The sequence below is a fragment of the Globicephala melas genome, chromosome 16 (genome assembly GCF_963455315.2).
Source record: "Globicephala melas chromosome 16, mGloMel1.2, whole genome shotgun sequence".
Classification (NCBI taxonomy): domain Eukaryota; kingdom Metazoa; phylum Chordata; class Mammalia; order Artiodactyla; family Delphinidae; genus Globicephala; species Globicephala melas.
In genome coordinates this window covers 34,301,432-34,320,494 of record NC_083329.1, presented here as the reverse complement: position 1 = coordinate 34,320,494, position 19,063 = coordinate 34,301,432, and the positions used below count along the sequence as shown (strand labels likewise).

Sequence of the window (19,063 nt, the reverse complement as noted above, 5' to 3'; positions counted from 1 at the left end):
GTTTCTGTGCGAGGGCTGTCTCTAGTTGTGGCAAGTGGGGGCCACTCTTCATCGCGGTGCGCTGGCCTCTCACTTTCGCGGCCTCTCGTTGCGGAGCACAGGCTCCAGACGCGCAGGCTCAGTAGTTGTGGCTCACGGGCCTAGTTGCTCTGCGGCATGTAGGATCCTCCCAGACCAGGGCTTGAACCCATGTCCCCTGCATTAGCAGGCAGATTCTCAACCACTGTGCCACCAGGGAAGCCCCACCCCTCCCTTTCTTTAGATGAGGGAACTTTGTATAGCTTTATCTTTGAATTCACTTATAAAACTATTATAATTTACCCTTTGCAAGTGTATGATTCTATTTTTTTTTAATAGTTTCTGTTTCTCTAATGAGGTATTCTATCTTTTCATCATTGTGACAATATCCTCCTTTACATTTAGCATTGTTATATTAGCTGCTTAAAAAATCTTGTCTTCCACTTCCAACATCTGGGTCGTCTCAGTGTTGATCTCCATTAATTGTCTTCCTTTTGGGAATGGGTTACATTTTCTTGATTCTTTGTATGTCAGTTAATTTTGGATTGTATTCCTCACATTATAAATGTTTATACCACAGGCTGAATTCTGTTATATTCTTCCAAAGAATGTTTTGATTTGTTTGGTTTAGTTAGTTGTTTTTGCTTACTTGTTTTAATAAGCATTTAATTTGGTGAAACTCAAACTCAGTCTCCTTTGTACTGGGCAACAACTCAAATCCCAATTCAATTTTTAGCTTTAGTTGGACTGTTTGGAGTCTGCCCTGTGCATGCATAGTTCAGAGGTCAGCCAGAGATTTGGCTGAGTTTACAGAATTTGGACTTTCTCTCTGGTTCTCTCCTTTCTGGGTTTTTTCTCTCTACTTCCCAGTGGCTATAGTGATCTCTGACTCTCCTCTAATTCTGCAACAGACAGACTGGGTTTTTACACAACTTTTAAATGTAGGGCGTGGCTGCCCTACGTACCACGGACTGGGTCTACCTTTAGGCTAAAAACATTCAAAAATGGGAAACTCACCTAATGCCATGTCCTTCTTCCAGGTATTGATAACTCCTCCAAGTATATGCCTACGTTTGATCTCTTTCCAGTGCCTTCAGGTGGTTGTTTATTATATTTTAGCTAGAATTTGTTATCTGTGGAGGAGTAGTTCAATAAGAACTTAATCAGCTATTATTGGAAGTTAATCATTATAGAATCATCTCTTGCAACTTAGCTAGTTTAAGCCCAAATTTTTATTTTTAAAATGATACCTTTTGATCTATTTTCCACTGAAATATTGAGAGATTTTTCTTGGGACATTCAAAATCTACTTTTATGCCTTTGTCTTTGTTATTTGGGCTATCAGGACTGTGTCATCTCAGAATACATAAAGGCCACACTTGGAATAAGCATGTATTTGTTGAGATCTTTTTCTGTAAAATAAAATCTAGATTTTTTTTTTAAAGCCTGGTTAGAGCTCTCAGAGAATGTATGAGATTAGCTATAAAATAATAAGATTGGTTTATTTTCATAGGAATAGATCTCATTATATATATACTTGATAATTGACAGTAGGGCAATGGGGTAATCTCAGTGAATTTTTGTTAGCTAGAGTGTTGCGTTAGCTAGAGTGTTTTGTTAGCTAGAACACTGTTTTCCAAGATCCAGTAAAATATTTACTCTATTAGGTAATAAAGTTTATGACATGTTCAGAGATTGTGAGTGTGGTTTGTTTTATTATCAAGAGAGGTATTCTAATGGTTAATTTTTTTTAAAATTTTAATCGAGTCTGATCTTCATGTATTAGAAAACTGCTTAACTGATTTGAAGAAAATGTATTTCTTCTTTGTTTAAAGGTGAAGTGGATCCTAAAGAGAGGATAGCACGCCAACGAAAACTATTACAGAAGAAACTTGGCCTTAATATGGGAGAAGCTATTGGAATGAGCACTGAAGAACTCTTTAATGATGAAGATTTGGATTATACCCCAACTTCAGCAGCACTTGTAAACAAACAACCTGTAGGTAAAACCTCTGGTTGGTTGATTGCAAGTAATAATACAGGGGGTTTGCTTTATTTTGCTATGCAATTGGAATTTAAAAAAATGCGTTTTTTAATTCTACTCATTGTTGCTTAGCGTCACCATAATTTAGTGTCTTCATAAGTTGGATTTCTAGTGATAGATTCTAAGGAGACAGAAGTTGCCACCTACCTCATAGACATTGGACTATTAGATAAAAGGTATGGTACATCTTTTAGGAGACACTGGTGTTGAAAAATCCTAGTTGCATCAATTGCTCTTTCTTTGTTCTTCAATGAAGCACAAAAAAATATTTCAGAGGGTGGGAGATAGTAAGGGCTATCATAGTCAGATATGATGATACTAGAAATCTTTACAGCTATGATTCTTTTATTTGAGAAAGTAACAAACATGGTGAAAACTTTCAAACAATGCAGAAGGGCACACAATAGGAAGCAACGCTTTTTAAGTTATTTGTGCATTTTTCCTGAAATTTTCTCTGTATACATAAGTTCTTTTAAGCCATGTTCACCTTGTCTCACTTCATATGGCTTCATATATCAGTATATACAGATTGATCACATTCTTTTTTGACAGCTTCATGCTATTTATATGGCTGTACCATAATTTTGCTCTGTATTTTTCCTGTTCCTCTGTTTTTCCAGTTCCCAATGGATGCCTGTATGCTTCTTTTTTTTATACCATAAACTCTTTTTAAGCTCCAGTAAAAGCTGTGGCTCTCTCCTCAGAAAAATTCACATACATTTGAGATATTACCTTTCAGGGAGTTTAGTGCTCTTTCCTCCTGCCCCTGCAATATCCTTTTAGGGATCTGTGGGTCCCATTAAGAATTCCTGCTTTACATGAAACCCATATCTTCTCATTCCCTTGGCCTTTCCCTTTGCTTAAGAGGAGAAGGGTTCTATTTGCCTTTATACCAGTTGCCCTCTAAACCATTAGAATTTATAAACTAAATTTTTTGGCATTGAGGGGTATGTGATGATGGAACTTTTGCCGGCAAGGGGGCAAAAAAGGCAGATTCTGGAGGGAAAAAGAAGAGTACAGAGGCAGAAAATATAATAACAACCAGGAAGTAATAGAAAGAAATGGGGTACAAAGGGATGCATAAGATATAAATAAAGAAGACAGGACTTTTCTGGTGGTGCAGTGGTTAGGAATCCGCCTGCCAATGCAGGGGACACGGGTTTGAGCCCTGGTCTGGGAAGATCCCACAAGCCGCATAGCAGCTAAGCCCGTGCGCCACAGCTACTGAGCCTGCACTCTAGAGCCCATCAGCCACACCTACTGAGCCCATGTGCCACAGCTACTGAAGCCCACGCACCTAGAGCCCGTGCTCTGCAACAAGAGAAGCCACTGCAATGAGAAGCCCATGCACTGCAACGAAGAGTAGCCCCCACTCACCACAGCTAGAGAAAGCCTGCGTGCAGCAACAAAGACCCAATGCAGCCAAAAATAAATGAATAAATAAATAAGTAAAATTTTAAAAAATAAGGAAGACAATAGAATAAAATAAAGGAAAACAAAAATGTAGTAATGTGATCACAGTGTGGTATTTCGACATGGTGTAGGGAAATGAATGGGTAGGTGTATTAGAGAAAATGGGCTATAGACAGAATAGTTGGATATGGGATGGCAGCAGCAAATTTGAGGTTTGCAGGATCCAAGTTTGGTTGCTTTAGATGTCGCGGACCTTTGGGAAGAGTTGCTGAGGTTAGTTGTTGCCATAGGGTCATCACTGCTGCATTGCCTTGTGTATATGCCAGTGGTCCCTGGACCAAGTCTGTAGCAGGGCACCCACACCAGTGAGCCTAATTGGTTGTAGAAGTGTAAATTTCAATTGAATCTTAATTGGTTAAGGGCAGAAAGGATTTTTAGTCTTGCACTCAAAGCATTTTTGTTCACATCCTTAATAATGTCTCCCATGAATGCAAAAGAGATCAAAAACAGTATGCAGTGAGTGATTAAGAGGGAAAAAACATATAGGCTAAGTTAACTATAGGACGCTGGCCCAGTTACTAAAACTATATGGCTATAGTTATTTTTATTTTTTTCAGTAGAAGATGATTATCATTGTTTAAAAATTGACATTCTTTATTATAACTTTTGGATGGTAGTATGGTTTTTATTTTGTTTTTGCCTGTGTTGGGTCTTTGTTGCTGTATGCGGCCTTTCTCTAGCTGTGGCGAGCAGGGGCTACTCTTCTTTGTGGTGCGTGGGCTTCTCATTGCGGTGCTTCTGTTGTTGCAGAGCATGGGCTCTATGCACGTGGGCTTCAGTAGTTGTGTCTCACATGCTTAGTTGCCCCACGGGCATGTGGGATATTCCCGGACCAGGGATCAAACCCATGTCCCCTGCATTGGCAGGCGGATTCTTAACCACTATGCCACCAGGGAAGTCCTAGTATGGTTATTTTGAAGTCTCACCTCTTCAAAGCCCTCACTGGGGTCAAGATCACACATTTTTGCCTTATCTGTGGCAAATGAGCATTTCCTGGCAATTGAAAGAATAGGGGAGAAGGAAGAAGAGAGTGAAATTATGGTACAGTCATACAGCAGAATAGCATGAAGCTGTCAAAGAAGAATGTAATCAATTTGTGTATAGTGAAATTTACAGACTTTAGTCCTCTTCTGAGGCTGAGACTATGGGTATATATTCTAACTTAAGAAGTTCAAATTCAGAATTCTTTTATTCTTTTAGACTCTCCAGGCAGCTGAATTGATTGACTCAGAGTTTCGAACAGGAATGAGCAATAGACAAAAGAACAAAGCTAAAAGAATGGCCAAGTTATTTGCAAAACAGAGATCCAGGGATGCAGTGGAAACTAATGAGAAGAGGTAATAATCTTTTTCTGCTTATTTAAAACAGTAATGTTGGTTAGCTTAAATCTGGGTCTGCTTGATTTCTAAAAACATTTTGATGACATTGTCTTTGGCTGTGGAGTACCATTTGGATTGTCTTTCTCAATTGTCAGAGAGTATTTACTATTATTAGTAGACTAGGGACTATTATTAGTTGTCCTAGGGACTAGGACAACTTTCCCAGAAAAATCTACGTATGCACATTTTTTTTTCTTAATAATTATGAGCCCTGAATGAGGATTGAAGATCTTCCAAGGGGAGTGCATTCCAGGTAGCAGGAACCAAGTGTAAATGCCTTAATCATGGAATATTCAAGAAACAGAAAGAAAGGCTGTATGACTGGGATGAATAGACAGAAGCAAGAGTAGTAGAGAATGAAGTCAGAGAGATGGCCTGAGGACTACAAGTTAAGAATACTACATTTATAAACTGGGTATTATATCACCTGTTCCCTGGCTGGGGGCTAATCCAAATAGTGGGTAATAATCCAGGCTTGTTTACCTAATTCTGTTGTAGGAAAGAACTCTGGGGGTAAAATCACTGTCCTCACTTTCTTAATGAGTTCATAAAAATGATACCTGTGTGGCTTGGAGTAGCATTTCTCAAGGAGTGGTTCAAAACAACCCCCTTCATAAACATTTTGAGAAGCTTGTTAAAATGTAGATTCTTGGGCCCCACTTAACTCTTAAATCAGAATCTTTAATGGTGTCCAAGAAATGTTTGAGGAAATGGTGCAATTCATAAACACATGAGATCCTATGAAAATAAGCTTTTGTTGCAGATAACAGAACTTTTTGTTATTCTTTCCATTCATATAAAGCTAAAAAGTTAAGTGTTTACAGCGTTTATTTAAAAGCTAGGCATATGGTGGGGTAAACAATAAACATCTACTTGGTATAAATTTTTACTTGGAGTTTTTTTTTAAGTATAAAATCTTTATTGATCTTGTTAACTACAGGTTTTTTTTTTTTAAGTTAACAGCTCATTAGGATCGTGTAGTAACCTAGTAAGTGTTTTTACTGACTTCTATTCATTTAAGACTTTTACCCAAATATCTGAATATTGGAAATAATAGACCTTATTTTTCAGAGCCCATGACTCATTCATTACACAGATCTTTATTAAATACTTTTTATGTGCCAGATACTGTTCTACGCTCTCATGATACAGTAGTGAATAAAATAGGTAGGAACTCCTGTCTTCGTGGAGCTTACATTCTAGAGGGAAAGATAGATGAGGAATAAGATAAATAATTATTTTAATGGTAAGGGTTAATAAGGAAAAAAGAGGTAAAGCAAGGAACAAACAAGTGAAATGTATTGTGGGGAGGGTGTTTTAAATTTTAGATAGGATGGTCAGGGAGAGATTCACAGAGGTTACTTTTCAGTAAAGATATGAAAGAAGTGAGGATGCTAGCCAGCCCTGGGAACATCTTAAAAAGACATTCCAAATAGAGGGAATAGCAAGGACAAAAGCCTGGAAGTAGAAACATGCTTAACAAGTTCAAAGACAGTAAAATGACCAACCAGTGTGACTAGATTGAATTAGAAATAATTAGAATAATAATAGTCTCCGATTTCTTTCATCACCTACAGAAAAAATGGTTGGCCAAGATTGCACTATTAAGGTGGAAGGTGGGGCCTGGTGGATATCTATAGAAAATAATGCTGTGTATACCTTAACAATGCTAATTCTTTCTTTCTGTTAATAATTCAATAAAGCAGTTACTTGTCTTCTCCTTTGTAATATTTTGTTATTAGTCTAGCCTCTGTTTTTGTTCTTTTAGTCATAAAATTTTCCTCAAATTTTCTGCACACATTTTTCATCTTCTAATAGTCTTATCTCTATATTTTTCAAGAACTAGTACGATTATAGTGTGTTGCTCAGTATATTAGTTTTTTTCAGGGTACAAAAGCCTAAAAAAAAAGTTATGCTGGGCCAGATTTAGGTTGTTAGGCCAAAAGAGTTTAAAATAAAAAGGAGAGGAGCTGGTTGTAGAGAGAAGGGGAAAAAAGAATACATTGTTAAATTTGAGATCCAGTCTGAAAGCAAGACGTCTTTGACCTTTTTACATTTATCAGTAAGAGTAGTAGGATAAAGTTTGCTCAAACATTTTTAAGCAGTTAATCTTAGTTATTTGATACATGAAATTGTAAGTAAACCATATAAGCAGAAAATGGCAAAACATTTGTTAAAATGATAGATTCTCTTACATTCATTGTGGTTAACATTATCCTTTATTCACTTTTTTTAAATGGTGACTTTTTTTTTTAGCAATGATAGCACTGATGGGGAACCAGAAGAAAAGAGACGAAAAATAGCCAATGTTGTTATTAATCAGTCTGCAAATGATTCCAAAGTCCTGATTGATAATATTCCAGACAGTTCTGCCTTAATTGAAGAGGTACTATTGAAATGCCATAAAATGTCCTTTGAAATTATTTATAATTTTTTCATGCTAATGTGTTAGTAGATGGTATATAATAATGTGTCACTTGAGAGAACTTTTATTATTAAAAATCTAAGTATCTTTACTTCATTAGTAAAAATTGTTAATTATTTAAAAATTTAAAAGCCTGACTATTATTATTAGTCCTACAAATAAATACACCGTATTACTTAAATTATTAGCATAAGATAGATCTTTTAAATTAGTAGTAATTCTGTTTTTCTTATTCAGACAAATGAATGGCCTTTGGAAAGCTTTTGCGAAGAACTTTGCAATGACCTTTTTAATCCCTCCTGGGAGGTAGGATTTCTTCATTACAGTTTCTCTCAGCTCTATTTTCTTGGCTAATGATAAGAACCATGTCAAGCACAATCTGTTTTGTCAGAGTTCCTGTTGTTGCCCTGTATCCTTCTCAGAACCACTGGTCAGGGCACTTCATATCACTCGCCTCTTAAATAGAAAGCTTTAGACTGATTTTCACCTTTTATACCCCTTTTGACATATTTCTTCGGTGAATTGTTCATTTCTTTTCATTCTTTTAGCTATGATATAAAGAGTTGCATGTCTTCCAGACAGTAAAAATTTCATCTGGAAGTGCACAATTTTGATTAAGACTAGTAGTTTCCAAGCAGTAGCTTAGGCTCAGAAATATTTCTTCAAAGAAAATCTTGAACAGGTCTCATGTAAAAGAGATGAACGTGAAGTTCCTCTGGTTGAAATTGAGGGTTGGTAGTCTCAAACGATTCTGTCTCACTTCATTTGGCCTCTGAGTAATTTTAAAACACTGTTTTGGAATACCCTTTAGCACTCTTTCTGCTCCTTGATGTACTTCTATTTAAAGCTATTCAAGTCTTAAATGGGGTCTTGAATAAGTGGGTGCAGTGTCAGTGGCATGTTTCCTCCCTTCCAGATGACGCTGCAGAAGGCTACAGGGCTACAGTAAAGTATTAGTCATGAGACATTTTATTTGAATTGTCTTCCTTTGATGCTTAACACTGGTAGCTTTGGAACTTAGTATTGATGTATTTATTTCTAAAATATTGGTGTTTGCGCTATAAAGAACATTATATGATGCTTGTCTCTCCTTTCCTGTGGATGATGCTGAATGCAAGTAGAGGTTAGAGGAGTGACAGCCAGGTGGATTAATATCTCAGAAGGAATTTAGAATAGCTGTTTTCTTGCCTTGATTTTTAAAAAAATTCCACATAATCAAAATTGTGAAATAAATATATGTAATTCTTCTTGGACAATAGAAGAAAAACACATTCTTGTGAAGTACTGCTTAGTTCCAATTTCTTAAAAATCTAATATCCCTTTTTCATACTGAAGCAAAGGTAAACACTGTTTCTTAAGCATTTAACCTCTGATATTTGCTTCTTGGTTCTTACTAGGTTCGACATGGTGCAGGCACTGGACTTAGGGAAATCCTTAAAGCTCATGGGAAAAGTGGTGGTAAAATGGGAGACAGCACTTTAGAAGAGGTAAGTGTAAGTGTAGAAAATCAATAATTATCACCAAGTTTCAGTAGGTGGCCTCTTTTTCCAAGACAGGGAAGTAACAGAGCCATGAAGCAGAAATGAGAGGTAAATAATAAGAAACATGGAAAGGTGAACATAAGGAAAAAGATAAAAACGTTAGGAAGAGGTTTATTTATATTATTTATAGACAGGAAGAATGAGTTCAAGGGAAAGATATGTCTGGAGATATTGAGTGGAAAAATATGTAGAAGCATTAGTATTTGAGCAGGATATAAGGGATTAGAATGTAGAGTAAGGTGAATGAAAGGATAGTTTAAAGGTCAGTAAGTAATATGGTGTTAAAATGGAGACACTGGTAATAGGCTAGATAATAGATACATGATAGATATAATTAATATCAGAGCAGCCTTAAGTGGTTTCTTAATTTCTCTTGGAGTGCAAGTAAAATAATAGAATTCATGAATTTTAAAGATTTTGGTACAGTATATCTAATAATCATGGAAGAGAATGTGGTTAATATTAAAGATAGTAATTGGGACTATTCCATATTTTGGTTATTGTTCCTACAGCTAAAATAATCTGTCCCAGTATTTTGTTTCAGTTTACTATAGTATAATAGTTTAGTTTTAGTTTTTGGACCTAATATGTTTCCCTTAATATGTTTTAATACGTTATTAAAAAGTGATCATTTTAACAGATGATTCAACAGCATCAAGAGTGGTTGGAAGACTTGGTTATTAGACTCCTTTGTGTGTTTGCATTAGACAGATTTGGAGACTTTGTTTCTGATGAAGTAAGTATCGCCTAAGGGAGGCTTTACCCAATCAAATTTCAGATTCTTACAAAATAAGTTTTTTTGCAAATGTGAGTTATCTTACTTTCTCATTTGTAGGTTGTGGCACCAGTTCGTGAAACTTGTGCTCAGACATTAGGTGTGGTGTTAAAACACATGAATGAAACAGGAGTTCATAAGACTGTGGACGTGCTGCTTAAATTACTTACACAAGAACAATGGGAAGTTAGACATGGTGGTCTGCTAGGAATAAAATATGCTTTGGCAGTTCGTCAGGTAAACACTTCAGTTTTTGAAGCATGTATGGGAGAGTTTTTTCCCCCTCTTAGTTATTTTCATTAATTAAATGAATTGGCCCTAGATTCTTAGTGTTACAGGTAAGCCAGTCCTTCAAGATTTGCCTTGTTGAGGTAGTATCATAGAGATAGGTGATGCTAATAAGAACAAATTAAAAGATAGGCTTGGAAACCTGTTTCTGTTTCATAGCAAGACCAGTTCTCGGCGAGATTCCTAGTGTATGATCACAGGAGTAGCCTCTGGGAGCTGCCTTTATTGGGGCGATTGAAAAGAGGGTAGTTTGGAGTAATGAGAAGCAGGAAGAGATGGCTTTCTTTCCTTCTTCTCTCGTATTCCCTTTGTTTGTCAGTGGTGTTGAATGAGAAATAGAAGTTAAGGTTCTAGCACAGGGGTGTGTATGTGTGTGTATTCACACTGGGAATTCATAGTCCCGCCTTGAAAACATGTTCTGATGTTTCAAGTCACAATGAATAATGAAGTACTTGATACTGTTGTGTTCTTTTTGAAATGAGATTAGTTACATAGGCATCTGTTGATGTTATTTTTCGTTTCCATTTACATGATTCTTTTTAAATAAATATTGGAATTTGTGCTTCCATATGTAAATTTAATAAAAGATGTTTAAGCACAATAATTGTACTATAGAAAATTAATCTGTTTTGATCTACTCTTTTACAGGATGTAATTAATACTTTATTGCCTAAAGTTTTAACTAGAATAATTGAAGGACTCCAGGATCTTGATGACGATGTGAGAGCTGTTGCTGCAGCATCATTAGTACCTGTGGTAGAAAGCCTTGTGTATCTTCAGACACAAAAAGTAAATATTTTTGCATTTTCTTCATGTAGAGCCTGTTTACATTTGAGGTGTAGCATGTTAGGAAAAACAGACTTTTTTCGCCATTCTCCACTTTTCTTATGACAAATAACCCTCTGATGCATGGAATCTCGATTATATATTATCCTTGGGAAGAGTGAACTGTGTCTATTTATCTTTCCCTTTCATGTACAGAATATGTAGGGAACTTCCTTGAGAAGGAAGCAACCATCCCTTCTTCATTTCATTCCCGGTTTTTAGGAATATGAGATTTTTGTTTGTTTTGATTTTGGTTTTGGCTTTTGGTTTTTTAATCTGGTTTCATCTTTGAAATGCCTCTTTTAAGATCTATCTGACTTCCTTTTGAATTATCAAAACTGGAACACATGTATTTGGGAGTGTGGCAAGCAGTACTTTGAAAGCTCAGAAACTAAATTTGTCCTTCCATGATGATTAGGAATGTATTAAATATATTAAATTACTTTACTCAGAGAGTCCTGACATGTGTGTCTACACTGTATTGGTTTCAAAGTTTAGTTTTTTACATAAAATAGAGTATTGGATAACTTATTTCCTGAATTCTCCATCCCATTATGAGCCTCATTAGAAAGGGCAGTGCCAAAGTAGAGTTGAGTGGCATTAAAAGGAGGGGTAGAGAATTGTTAAAGGCTTCTTAACTTTGCTCAAAACTGGCATTATCCAGGGTCATTGGGATTGTATATGTTGTTGAATCAGTAGTGACTCCTGAGATACAATTTGGCATGACTCGGGAATATTTCTTGCAAAATTAATAACTTTTCTTGATAACTAATCTTACAGGTACCCTTCATTATAAATACATTATGGGATGCTCTTCTGGAACTAGATGATCTAACAGCTTCAACAAATAGTATTATGACTCTTCTTTCATCCTTGTTAACTTATCCTCAGGTTCAACAATGCAGGTAATTATTTCTATTCAGTGGAATAAAGTAAAAAGTGTTTACATACATTTCCAGATAATTAAGCCTAAAAATACAATAGCCTAGCACCGTTTAGAACAGTACGGTAAGTTGGGGATGCCAAAGACAGTTATTTCCAGGAGGACTTTTCTTCTTGACTGTCTAGCCACCAGCTCTTTTGGGGCAGGAACTTAGGTCATATTCTTGGGTTAGTTTATTTATATAATTCTTCGATTTGTTCATCCTGTAATAGTTAACTTTAGAAATACAATTATTACATATTATTTTCACCTCTAGCCCGAGACTATGGAATTTTAGCCTTTGTGACATTTAGTTAATAGAATTACTGTTGAACATCAGTTTTACTTTTTCCAAAATTTGCTACTCTGTAAACTTTTTCTTTGTGATGTTCACTTCAACTCTTGTTCTTGATTTCAGTAATCAGTCATCAGGAAGGGAATACATAATAATGTAATATAATGTCCAAAGTCAGAGTCTGGGTGAAGCCAAAACATAAACCAAAAATTTAAAGTGTTGTTTATTTTCCTATCCTGATATTTGAAATGAAGCTCAGCTAATTAATGTATTCCCTACCTTTTAGACTGGCTCCTGAATATTATTTTCTATTAATAGTATCCTTGGAGATAGAGAAGAAAATCGTATGCAACTTAAAAAAAAAAAAGCACAGATGAGAAAGTTATTCTTCTTAGCCTAGTGAGAGTGTTCAATGAATGTTTATGTGGTTATGATTATAAATGATTTCTGGTTCTGTGAGTGCGTCTGTTTCCAATGAAAATCATCAATGTGTGAAAAATGTTTCAAATAATACTGACCTGCTGATAGTCCTTCAATGTTAAATTTAGGCTAGTAGGACAGCTCACAAATTGGAGTAGCAAAATAAATGCCTATAAAATGAAGAAAAAAGTTGAAGTGGTAGTGCATATATGGCGTTTCCTAATTTTCAGATGCTTTCATTGGTATAGGGATTAAATCAGTTAATCTATATGAAAGCCCTTCTCAAGCTTCAAAATGCAAGAGTTCTTAATTACTCTATATCAGGGGTTGGCAAACTTTTTCTGCCCAGATAGTGATGTTTTGGCTTTGTGGGCCATATGATCTCTGTCAAAACTACTCAACTCTGCCATTGTAGCACAAAAGTAGTCATAGATAATACATAAAGGAATGAACATGCCTGCGATCCAATAAAACTTTATTTAAAAAAACCAAGTAGAGTGAATTTGAACTGTGAGCCTTAGTTTGTTGGCACCGGCCCTAAATAAAGACTTTGGACTTTTAAAAAAAAGTAATCAAGTGGACAGTGTCTGGAAAGCTAGATAATGTAAACAAAAATGAAAGAATATAGTGAAAATTCTGTTAATTCAATGAGAAATAATGTAGTTTTTGATTTTTTTTTCAAAATTGCCTTAGAAAATTTGCTTCATATGTTTTGATATTTGGCAGATACTTTCCAGCTTATGTAAGAAGAAATGCAGCATGTATTTGGAGCATGAACAGTTACACTATTAACAAGACCTGTTATAATGCTTTTATAATACATATTTGACTGTTTTATGTCCGTGTGTGCATGTGTTTTAAGTTATAATTTTATAAGTAAATTTACTAAATGTGTAAATAAATTTAAGAAGTGATGTTCATACAAACCTGCAAGTAATGAAAATAGCATTAAAAGATGGACCTCCTGAGAGGAACTAAAAGAACAGATAAATAGTTACAATGACATATTCTTTTTTCCTCATTTCTTTTTCTACAGAGGTATATATTTCAAGTGCTAGTTATAAATAATTTCCTAATTTGAGGTAACTTTTATAAATGACTCACGGATGTGACAGGAATCTTAGTGCAAGTTGTTAGCCTACACGTGGCTTTGCTTGCTTTCCCATTTAAAATCTAATCTGTGAGGGGCTTCCCTGGTGGCGCAGTGGTTGGGAGTCCGCCTGCCGATGCAGGGGACACGGGTTCGTGCCCTGGTCCGGGAAGATCCCACATGCCGCGGAGCAGCTGGGCCCGTGAGCCATGGCCGCTGAGCCTGCGTGTCCAGAGCCTGTGCTCCGCAATGGGAGAGGCCACAGCAATGAGAGGCCCGCGTACAGCAAAAAAAAAAAAAAATCTAATCTGTGAGAAGGAAGATAATTTGAATTTTCCTAACTTAGTAATGCTAGATCAGGATAACAAATTTCAAATCTACTACCATACCATCTCTTGTTTCTTTTGATATGTGATAGAGATGGCCCCAAAGGGGGTTGTAAGTTATGTGCACCTATTGGTTACCCATTGGGGTTAGCCATGGGAAAGTAGTAAGGATTAGCAATCCTGATTTTGTGTAGGCTGACTACCAGCTAAGATACATGCCCCCATTTTCCTGAGTAAGAACAGACTGAGAATAAGTGCAGTTATATTGGAAAGTTCTAATTTGATAAAGGTTAATTCATGGCATTAGTGCCATAGAACAACCTAATGTTAATATTTCTCCTCTTCTTTATGACTGCATTTGCTCTGTCTGTACTGGTACTATATAATAACGGTTTTGAATGAGGGTGTTAAGCGAATGTTCATATGAAAATTGTATTGTCTTTTTAGAATTTATTCATCAAAAATGATGCTAGGTCCACAAGGAATTGATACTTAGATAATGTATCAATAGAGCTTCAACTGAGAATGAGTAAGATTAATTTGTGTCTTCTTTATTAGTATTCAACAGTCACTCACAGTTTTAGTTCCACGAGTCTGGCCTTTTTTGCATCACACTATATCATCAGTTCGAAGAGCAGCATTGGAAACTCTGTTCACTTTATTATCAACTCAAGACCAGGTAAGAACTAATAACCATAGTAATCTTGAAATTTATATAAATTAATTTTGTAAAATAAATATGATCACCAGGTTACCCTTGCTTCACATAAAGATCAGGAGAATGCTAGGCCTAGTAAAATTGTATGGTGACTCTGTAGACACATAAGAATGTAATCACCATAAGGGCAGAAATATTTTAATATTTTGTTGTAGGTTGTATTCCCAGCACTTGGAATATTGCTTAACACATGGATGGCCCTCAGTGAGTATTTGTCGAATGAAAGATTGATTGAATATTCCCTTCCTGTCAGAGACTTGTTGTTTATTCTTTTCTTGCTCTGTGTGGTTGACAGTTGGATGATTGGCAAAACTCATCCCAGGTTAGAAGTCTACATTTGAAGCTCTGCGGTATGACTCTAAAGACTGATAATAAAATTGCTAGGCACTTACCTTCTCTTAAGGATTACTCAATCTTAAGAGCATGATATTTCAAAGGATATTATACTTCAGGAATAACACAATGAAATGCCTACAGAGAACCTTCAGGTAATATCACTGTGTGAATGCAATCTGTTAATGAGCTGAGGAGTCCTTGCCCTGTCTGTAAAAGGCTTCACATTCCTATTTTAAAAATAGCCCTAAAGGTCAAACAAAATACTAGAATTTAGGGAAACACCATAAGGAATCTATTCGTCTATCATGCTGTTATTTATAGATAGTGCAGTTTGAGACGGTGGTCTTCAAAAAGCAGTGATTAATTTTTTAGACAATATCGTAGGGGTAAATGTCTCTTTTGTGTTCACTAACCATGCATTCATATGTGAATTAGGAATATTCCATGTAGACCTACTTTAATCTACAACATGATGTTGTGTTGCACTACCATGAATCAATGTTTGTAAAGTTTCGTTTTACATTATCTTTTTTGTCTAATCACAGTCTTCTAAGGAAAAACTATCAGGTCTGTTTTATAATCCTTAGTTGATCAGGCATGGGTTCATATGACAAAACCGGCATGGGTTGTTCTGAGTTTTCACTTCATTTTTGTTTTACTTTTGTGAGTTTTGCCTAAATGTTTTTGATGTAAATATTCTTAAATTCACTTTCGGTAGACCTCTTGAAGTTATCAAATTTCTTTCCTTCATGTTGTTGTTGTTGTTGTTGTTGTTGTTTGGAGCAGTTTTAAGTTTATAGAAAAAGAGCAAAAAGTACATAGTTCCCATATGCCCCTACCCATATGCACACAGTTTCCCCTTTAGCTAAGATCTTGCATTAGTGTAGTACATTCGTTACAGTTGATAAACCAATATTGATATATTATTAACAAAGTCTACAGTTTACATTAGGGTTCACTCTTTGTATTGTAGATTCTATGGGGTTTGATAAATGTACGGTGTTATGTGTCCACCATTAGAGTAACATAGAGAATAGTTTCACTGCCCTAAAAAATGCCTGTGGCCCATCTATGCATTTCTACTTTTCCTCCCTTCAGAGCCTTAGCAACCACTGATCCTTTTACTGTCTTCATGGTTTTGCCTTTTGCAGAATGTCATATAGTTGGAGTCATGTAGTAAGTAGCCTTTTAAGAGAGGCTTTTTTTCATTTAGCAATACAGAATTAAGGTTCCTCCATGTTTTTTTGTGACTTGATAGCTCATTTTTTTTAATCACTGAATAATGTTCCATTGTATGGATGTAACACAGTTCATATATTCACCTATTGAAGGATATTTTTGTTTCTTTCTGTTTGGACCATTATGAACAAAGTTTTAAACATTCACGTGTAGGTTTTTGTGTGGGCATAGTTTTCAGTGAAATACCAAGGAGCACAATTGCTGGATCATATAGTAAGAGTATGTTTAATTTTATAAGAAAGTGTCTTCCAAAAGTGGCTGCACCAGTTTACATTTCCACCAGCAGTGTGAGAGTTTGTGTTCCTCTACATCATCTCCCAGCATTTGATGTTGTCAGTGTTGTGGCTTTTAGCCTTTCTGATAAGTGTGTAGTGGTATCTCACTATAGTTTTAATTTGCAGTTCCCTAATGATATATGATGTTAAACATCTTTTCATATGCTTTTTACCATCTATATTTCTTCTTTAATGAAGTGTTCAGATCTTTTCCCCATTTTTAAATTGGGTTGTTTTCTTACTGTTGAATTTTAAGATTTCTTTGTATATTTTGTATATGAGTTCCTCATTGTTCTTTTAAGCCTTTCTGTTCTTTATAAGGTGACTAAGCCACCTGCAGTCTCTTTTAAACTTAACTTTTGTGGCATTATTTCTTAATAATGTCAACTTTATTTACATTATTAGGAAATCAGGTATTTCATATAAATCAGTTTTCTAAATAGTTGAAACATACTTTTTTGCCACCAAAAATAGTTACCCATTAAAATCATTGACAAACCTGGTTATCGTCTTAAAGTATATTAAACATAAGTTAATTTTTTTTTTTGCGGTACGCGGGCCTCTCACTGCTGTGGCCTCTCCCGTTGCGGAGCACAGGCTCCGGACGCGCAGGCTCAGCGGCCATGGCTCATGGGCCCAGCTGCTCCGCGGCATGTGGGGTCCTTCCGGACCGGGGCACGAACCCGTGTCCCCTGCATCGGCAGGCGGACTCTCAACCACTGCGCCACCAGGGAAGCCCATAAGTTAATATTTTTTGATGAATGAGTCACCAAGATGATTTATTGGTCAATAGTGTGCTTGCTTATTATGGTATACCGTGGGAATATTGAGATACATGAGTCGCACTGCTTCTTTTTCAGTTGCTTTTTCCTAGGTGTTTTTTTTTTTTTTTCCTCTCTCAGCTGTCAATTGTGATTTCTCACTTTTGTCCATCTTAAAATCTGGCTCCTCCTCTCATGTTTCAAAATTTTTTGATCCCAAAATTGCTCCAAATCCCCTTCAAAATTGTTTTAGCCCTTCAGTGATTGGTTTGTTTTTTTAATAAATTTATTATTTATTTTTGGCTGCGTTGGGTCTTCGTTGCTACGTACAGGCTTTCCCTAGTTGAGGCAAGTGGGGGCTACTCTTGGTTGCAGTGCACGGGCTTCTCATTGCGGTGGCTTCTCTTGTTGCGCAGCACAGGCTCTATGCGCGTGGGCTCAGTGGTTGTGGTGCATGGGCTTAGTTGCTCCGCAGCATGTGGGGTATTCCTGGACCAGGGCTCAAACCCGTGTCCCCCGCATTGGCAGGCAGATACTTAACCACTGCGCCACCAGGGAAGTCCTCAATGATTGTTGATATTGGCTATTAAAATTATGTGGTTGTGAAAACATCTCTACGGTGTTCTGTGATGTTGATTTCTTTTTATTCGGGGCTTTATTTATTTATTTATTTAGGTCCTTTGACCAAATTTGAATTTGCCTTTACTGGCTTGTAAATGAATGCTTTGGCCTTAGCATGTGTAGAAGATTGATGATGATGACTGTCATTTCTTATACCAGAACTCTATTGTGTTTGTATGTGATTTGTGGTACGTCAGCCATCACTTATGCATAGGCCCTCAATATTTGTTAAATAAATTTATATAAAATTCAGTGCAGGGTGTTACGGGAAATTATCAATAAGAAAAAAATCCTACATGGTTCTTACTTTGAAAAAATTTATGATATGATTGTGATAAGACTCTTACGTAATAAGTTTAATAAACCTCTGCAAATAAATAATGGAAGACCAGAATATGATAGGTGTCAGGAAGCAGCATTGAAGGCTAGACTAAGTGCTGAAAGATCAGGAGGATTTGGGTGATAAGGTTAAAAAAAGTCATCTTCCCTTACTTCTTCCTATTTAACATCTAGTATCTTTAATACATACTTCTATAAGCATCTCATTTTTCTGAAAAATATGTCAGTTTCAAATTAGGCAAGTTATACAGACTGTATTGAACAAAAGAGCTTTTCCAAAGAGTCTCCTCCTTTTAGACATTTAAATCTATCCTGCTTCCATATCTTCCGTCCAGTTATTCTGATATGTGCATAATCCTTTATTTTTCTAGGTTTTAATGTTTATTGTATTTCCTATGTCCTTTTGTGTTTGTTATCTATGCCTCTTCTTTTTCTCTTCTTAAAAAAATTTTAATGGTGTCACTAATGAAATTTCCCATTGTTACTATCTATCCTGTATCTTCAGAGTGTCTTTTTACTGAAAGCATTGCTGTCAGTGAAACTTAATATTGATGCATGTAGATTATTTTGTGCTTCGTCACTGCCCTGAGCCTTGCTCTCTAGTAGCCTCACCATTGGAGGCTATAGTTATGGTGCATATCACCCACTCTTAGTACATTCCACTTTTTGGCCCCCACATATATCCTTTACTATTTTGTTTGATTTTTTGTTCTGTTTTTTCCCAAAATAATACTATAAAGCCAAACCCTTTCAGATTACTTTTTTTACTACCACCACCTCTTTTTCATTTTTTTAATTTTGGGAAATTATTTAAATAGAAAAAAGAGGGAATTATAAAACAACATTCATCTATCCACTAGCCACACTTGGCATTTGTTATAATTCTTACTTGCTTCAAGTTTTTTTCATGAAAAATATAAAGAATAAATGGTAACCCCCTTAGAACATCACCT

At 35.9% G+C, this 19,063-nt stretch overlaps 1 protein-coding gene across 2 annotated transcripts in view; it reads left to right on the top strand.

Moving 5' to 3' along the window:
- Positions 1-19,063, top strand: part of BTAF1 (B-TFIID TATA-box binding protein associated factor 1) — a 95,523-nt gene that overhangs the window by 22,054 nt on the left and 54,406 nt on the right. For both annotated transcript variants that reach the window (XM_030865075.2, XM_030865077.2), the window contains 10 exons: positions 1,854-2,017; positions 4,736-4,872; positions 7,171-7,300; positions 7,577-7,645; positions 8,737-8,826; positions 9,521-9,616; positions 9,716-9,892; positions 10,592-10,732; positions 11,549-11,673; positions 14,380-14,500. In XM_030865075.2, coding sequence (XP_030720935.1) covers positions 1,854-2,017; positions 4,736-4,872; positions 7,171-7,300; positions 7,577-7,645; positions 8,737-8,826; positions 9,521-9,616; positions 9,716-9,892; positions 10,592-10,732; positions 11,549-11,673; positions 14,380-14,500 — 1,250 coding nt within the window. The remainder of the gene's footprint in view (positions 1-1,853; positions 2,018-4,735; positions 4,873-7,170; positions 7,301-7,576; positions 7,646-8,736; positions 8,827-9,520; positions 9,617-9,715; positions 9,893-10,591; positions 10,733-11,548; positions 11,674-14,379; positions 14,501-19,063) is intronic.